Here is a 6586-nt window from a genome sequence, read left to right as displayed (position 1 = left end):
GACAGATGCCATTTTTTGACATTAGCCTTCTATATTCCGTATGTCATATGGGATTGCACCATGTTTGGAGAAAACATTTAACTCTATTTAGAATGTAAACTTTTGAATACTATATCAGTCTATGCTACTAAGAAATGTCCCCCAAGGAAGCCCCAGCTCAGAGCTTACCCCCGGCTGCCACCATCCCCCTGTCTGTGTCCTGGGCATGCAGGTGACCCCTGAACACATGCGGCGGAGGCGCAGACCCCCATTCCCTGTGAGACGCCAGAAGATGTGCTGTGCTGGGCCCAGGGGGGACGCAACGCCGGGCTCCAGGGAGGGGTCCAGCTGCCAGGGCTGTGAGGGTGCCCTGGCACCATCCCGGCACCTTCCCACTGGCCTCCATCCCACATCCCGCTGCGCCTTGGGCGTGCTCCAGCCGCTGGCCAAGGAGCCTGGCCTCCCGCAGGCAGGGGGCTCTGGATGCCCCTCTGCGGCACGCAGCTCCGGGGGGGCCTCACTCCACTCGAGACTGGCTGGCACAAGGGGCTGAAATTTCAGGGGGTCACAAACACTGCGTCAGGGGGTATTGCAAAGAGCTCGCCAGAAACACAGCCCAGGGGGGTTTCAAGGTCACGGTGGGGGCCGCTAGTGTGGGGTGCTACTGGTATAGATCATAGGAGTGAAAACCTGTAGTATACTTGAACACCCTAAAAGTACCTATATATATCGTGATCACTGCCTGTAGCCGCCTATGCCTATAGCCAGCTGTAACTACAACTGCCTATAACTATCTAAATTTGTAGAAACTCAGTGACATGGCAGTATAGGAATTCTCCTGCGCAAAAATAAATAATTTATTTGTAAATGACAATATCTGTAGAAATTCAATGACATGGCAACATAGTAATTTTCTTATGCTAAAAGAAATGACTTCTACTGCATGGAATTAGTCCGCAGAGGGCCGAACGTGGCTTTATCAGTTGCTGGGTCCGTTCCCCTGTGGCTGCGAAGCTGCCTGGCTCCTGGTCATCAGCTAAAGGGAAAGGGAAAAAGAACAAGTGAAAATGCTGTTTGCAAAGAGTCCCTGAGTGGAAGCCACTGATAAGAGCCTCGCTGGTGCAGGAAGGGCTGTAACATCAGCTCATGCCCCTGAACAAAGCGCCGTGAGGAGCAGCAGGGCAGGCGCTGCCCTCTCCTCCCAGCAAGCCCCGCTCAGGATGAGCCCAGCGTGCAGCGAGCCCACAGCGCGTCAGCCCTCAGCGCTTCATGCCGCCCGTGCACCAGCAGAGCCCAGCGCTGCCCACCGAGCGCTCCGCAACGGAGGCGTCCCGTAGCGCACCCGACGCGGGAGCGACGCCACGCGCTCTGCTCTGCTCTGCGCTGGCTGCCTCACCTCTGGATCCGGCGCCTGCAGCTGCATGGAGCAGCCCGTGTGCTGTGTCCTGAGGCTGCTTTCTCCTTCGCTGCTGGTGCTGTCAAGGATGGAGAGGGATGCTTTCAGAGGAAGCCAGCCCACCCACGTCAGCGCTCTCACTGCTAACTGAGCACAGGTCCTTCACACCAGGGAGACTTTGCGGGGGCTGGGAGGAAGCTTCTCCTGAGCCCTGACCCACTTCTTTTGGAGCAGAACCACCAGATTGTACTCAAAGAGCAGAGAGGAAAGCTCAGGTGAGAGCGCTGCCTTGGACAGGGACCAAGGCGCTCTGCGACACTGTCTCCCAGGGACCCTTTTGCCCGTTCTACTTGGCTATAAAAGTCTACGTTTGCTGTTTGACACGCGGAGAAGCACCAGCCGCGTTACATGGAGTGACACCCTTTCAGCTGCAAGCACACACGAGGGCACCCGGGTTTGCAGCGCAAGGGGACAGGGCGGAGGACTGGAATGCATTTGTCACTGCCGCCGCTGCTGGGTCGCTGCCGCCTGAAGACGCGAGTGCGCCAGGCTGAGGCTGCGCCCCTGCTCCCAGCAGAGCAAAACTTGTTCCTGCAGTGCCGCCGGCCCCTCACCCTTCGGGGCAGCCCCGGCGTGGCTGCCTGGAACGGAAGGCAGAGGTGTTACCTTGGCTGGCTCGGAGAATATCTCGACGGGCCGGACGTGAAGGGTTCCGAGCGGGAGCACTTGGCAGGCCTCTGAGGGGACGGTGACGCACCTGCACGTTCACAGGCCCCTCTCTTCCTCGCTCTGCCCCTCTTGCCAGCCGCCTTCTTCCTGGCCTTCCCTCGTGAGGTGGGAGCGGGCAGCTGTGCATTCCCGCCGGCTGCCGTTTTCCTTGGTCTCCTCGGCAGCCGGGCCTCTTCTGCAGGAGGTCCAGGCTCCTTCTTCATGCAGCGACCTGTGCGCCAAGGAGAAACATCTCCTCAGATGACACAAACACAGCGCTTCACAGGAACAGTCAATGCAGCCGGAGAGATTCAAGACCGTTCAGGTAACACAAGTAGAGCCAACTGCCATTCCAGCAGCATACAGCTTTGCAACCAAGATCTTTGAGGATACTGAGTTCTAAGGATTTCATCTTTCTTGCATAAAATGGTGGAGGATCGAAGATTTGTAAATTTTGGAGGCAGAACAGGGTAACAACATCTAGTGAGCTTGGAACACACCCAGTGTTCCTGCAACGTAAAGGAAAACCGTGCGTGTGTAAGTGTGTGTTTTGCCCATACCTTGGCACTTGCTTCGTGTCCAGGGTGGCTCTGCTGATTCTTGTCTCTGCCTCTTGGCCTTAGGAGGCATGGAGTCCTCAGCTGCTGGGCGCAGCACACAGACGAGCTAAAACAAAACAGATGTCTGACTCTTTCCATGACAGTTTATTCAGACTTATTCCCATAAAAGCACTGCAGAGCATCCCCCCTCAGCAAGGTGAAGGTTAGCAGGGAACTGTTTGTTCGGAAGAGGTAGGTATCGTTTGCTGACACGTGCATTTGCTCTTAGCCAGAGCTTAGGAAGAATGACTGGCTATCACAGGACCTGAGCAAAACTGGACCTGGCAGCATGAGCCGGTCCTGCTGAAGAGAACCACCCCGTAGCTGGGGCCTTGCCGCCAGCCAGCCAACAACCCTACCTGCTCCTGTTCGTGCTTGTGCCTCTCACACCTACACATGACCCTGCAAAGCCAGGGCCAAGCATGGGGAAAGCAGCCCTAGAGTCCTGTCAGGGTAGCTCTGATCAGGTTCCTGATATTGGCCTGCTATGAGTGGCATCTTAAAAACCAAATGCAAAACAAAAATCAGTTTAACAGTGATTTCCAAGTCATGCTGCCCACAGAAGTGCCCCTCTTGGCTATCCTTGTTATAACGTCATGTTTTCCTGCCGGTTGATTGCATCGAGGAATAACAAAAGGAGACGACAGAAACCCACAAAACAAAAATAGGAACTAGAAAGGAAAGCATCTGTTATCTTTGTGAGATAAAGTCGTCTTCCACCAGCCAGCTGCCATAGGAGGTGGATGGGACTTGTCCTTCCTGTCAGCACGACCATTTAACACGTGATAAGCTATGAAATTTTGTCAGATCTCATTTCTATTCATATTGACTTTACTATCACCTAGGACAGGAAAGGCCCAGAAGAACCAACCGGCAAAACACAACGTCACTAGTTAGGACTGTAAGAATGCAAAAGAGCCGTGAAAGAGAAAATGAGCGAGCTTAGCGTTTTCCTAACTTCTCTGTCCTAGCAGCGAAGCCCAGAGGACTGTCTCTTCCGCGGGCACCCCCCTCCCCGACTCTGCTCTTTAGGTGTACGGAAGCATTAAAGCACCGAGCGGTCTAGTTGGTACCTGTCCAGTGTTCTTGAACAGCAGTAACAGCTTCAGCAGCACCAAGACCTGGTGTTCTTTCCATAGCAGAAATACCAGGCAGCAATATCGAGAAGCGTCTGAATCCCCTGCTGAGCGCTGCGCGGCACTCAGCACTTCATAAACCCACCGCTCCTCGCTTAGGCTGAGCTCCCGATAGAGTCACGTCCTTAACCTTTCTCTCTCTCTCTCTTCACATCTACCCTGCGAGACATTCCTCCATCTCCTAGATGGACAGCCTGCGTTGCCTCCTTCCCCTCTTACCTACACAGGTTACACGCCTCTGCTCCTCTCCCACCTGAGCTGTGAGACACACATGCTGGTTTTAACATCACTCGGATGTGCAAGGCAAACATTTCTGTTGCAAACTAAACTACAGGCCCTGGAGTTGCACGTTACAAGAGCTTTCAAAATCATTATTTGTCAGTAGGTAATACAAGAAAATACTAAACCTCGTGATCCATCCGCTCGTAGATAGGGTACCGCAAGCCACAACTTTGACACGGCAGGGTGACGGGCTCATCATCTGCAAAGCAAAGCAGAGTTACATCCCCTACCAGAGAGAAGTCTGGCGCAGTTGGATCCCTACGCAACAGGCTGCTGTTCTGTGTCACAGGACGGCAACCTGAGCACACGTTAAGGCAACAGTTACTCTAGTCACACTTGCTGAATTCATTCCACATCAGCAAATCCACGCCATCCAGCGTGAGAGTAGTGTTTTGGGGTCCAAGATAGAGCCAGCGGTCTGCTAAAAAAGCCCACGACTGCCTCCAATAAATCCTTTAGCACCATTTCTCCTTCCACAACCAGCTGACGCTTCATGTCTGCCCCGCTGATAAGAGTCTCAGCGATGTCCGGGACGTCACTGCAGAAATGCGCAGTGCTACAGGCGTGACCCCACATCCAGATCTTACCTACCCTGCTGCTTAACCGAGGAGGAGCGCAGCTGCCGCACAAACCCAGGCAGAATGTGCCACGAGCAAACAACTCCCGCTTTCGTTGCGAAGCTCGATACTTTGAGACAAAAGAATCGGCAGTGGCCTGGGCTCTCACCCCAGGGACCTCAGCAGTCCTCTGTGTAGCTGGCTTATACCTTTGCAGTTCTGTTCCACGGGAAAATCAGCCCGCTCCCAGTGGCTCTGGAGCTGTCATTACCCAGCGTTTTCCCAGAAAGAGTTACAAACCCTTACGCTTGGATCGGCTGCCAAATGTCCAATATGAAGCTGGTTATTACTCATCTCTGCACCTCACCTCGCTTCTGATTTCTTTGTGCTGCTGAAACATTGCTTCTGCTAATGTCCTTAAGGGATGTCCCCCTACACAGCTGCTATAAATCTGCTTTTCTAGCCCCTTGGGCATTCCCCACAGTGGCCCAGCGCAGTTACCTGTTCCTGATTCTCTTCCACTGTGCCGGAGGTCTTGCAAATGTGCATCCTCATCCTCAAAGCCAGACGGTGCACTTCCTTGGGTTTGTACCCCCACTAGCCCGCAGACGCGAGGATGTTCTTTCAGGTCTCGCACCAGTATGTAGCGGTGGCAGTTTTCGCATTCCTCCGTCCGTGTGCTGCAGTAAAGTTCATGGTCAACCATGGCTCTCAAAGGCAGCTGTATTTCGCAGTAAGGGCAGAGGACAAGTCGCAGAAGGCACACAAACGCCTGGAAAAAAGAACGAGGGATTCTTCTTCACATATGGAAGAGTGAGGCAAAGGTGGAGGGAGGTTCCCCGTTTGCTGAAGAGCTGAGCGGTCCTTTCTTTCTTTAGCCAGATCTAAAGCTACGCTAAAGGATAGCCTGGAGTAGGATAGCACGTGAGAAATGTGAAGACCAGCAGGCTGTGTAACCTGTGTAGTCATAAACACGCCAGCTGAAGCACTCCGAAGACTCAGGACATTCCTTTAAAACCTGTCATACTTGGACAGCAGATTCCTTCCCACTGTGCTTCTTGAAGATAGCTTTCAGGGACAGTCTCAAAACCCAGTCCTGATCCCATTGCACTGAGCACTGCTAGAAAAACTTCTCCGTGTGTGTTCTGCGAGGGAACAGATTTACAGCTCACTTACTACTCGGCAAGAATTGCTTGCCTATGTCCTTCACCCGCGACTGAATGACAGGGAAGTTGCCCTTCCAGAGGGGTTACAGAGAGATGAAAGCCCTGTTAGAATAGCAGATGCTGCAAGAATACGTCATCATTTGCTTTACAGGCAAAACTAGAACCACTACGCACAAACGTGCGGGATGAAGTGCTTCCAGGGGTTTGACCTGGTCATATCTTCACCGTTTGAAAATCCTTTGTTTGTCAGCAATAAGCAGACTTAGGTGGCACTTGCAGAGCTGTCTGCAAGGGGGGCCCATAGGAAGGGAAGGGGCTGACATTGATTACAAGATTGCCTGTGACGGCAGCCAACTGGAGTCAGAAACTGAAAAAATCCCTGTTGATTTTACAAACTCTTTTCAAAGTCTGTTGGACATCATGACTTATTAAAATGCACATGACCACTGCAGCAGTCAGAAATGCGTCATGTGAAAGGAACGGAAGAAGTGGAGTTCATCATATTCTGTGTTTCTGAAACAGCGCACCATTTTTCATCCTCATCACTAACAAGGACAAAATCACCAATTATCGCAGATAACCCTTGGATATGAAGACTTGAGCAGGCTCCACTGCTTGAAGGCAGTTTCCAACCACCTTCTCTCAGAGGGTGTGAATTTAGGGCTCGATAAAAAGGGTGCCTCAATCACAATTTGGAGTCCGGCTCCTGGCTGACAGAAAGGCTCTGGAATCGGTGCTTGGAGATACCATCGAGTAGCTTCAA

At 52.6% G+C, this 6586-nt stretch overlaps 1 protein-coding gene across 1 annotated transcript; it reads right to left on the bottom strand.

The window, feature by feature from the left end:
- Window positions 1-304: 304 nt before the first annotated feature.
- Window positions 305-6480, bottom strand: LOC308065321 (uncharacterized protein). Its single transcript, XM_080391147.1, has 4 exons — window positions 2644-6480; window positions 2042-2315; window positions 1376-1454; window positions 305-1015 (listed from the first exon to the last, which is right to left on the bottom strand). The coding sequence occupies exons 1-4, from the start codon at window positions 2711-2713 to the stop codon at window positions 959-961; spliced, it is 480 nt and encodes a 159-aa protein (XP_080247273.1). The 5' UTR covers window positions 2714-6480; the 3' UTR covers window positions 305-958.
- Between the last annotated feature and the right edge of the window lie 106 nt (window positions 6481-6586).

Source organism: Falco punctatus (assembly GCF_963210335.1).
Source record: "Falco punctatus genome assembly, chromosome: 1".
Lineage (NCBI taxonomy): Eukaryota > Metazoa > Chordata > Aves > Falconiformes > Falconidae > Falco > Falco punctatus.
This window is presented reverse-complemented; position numbering and strand designations above follow the sequence as displayed.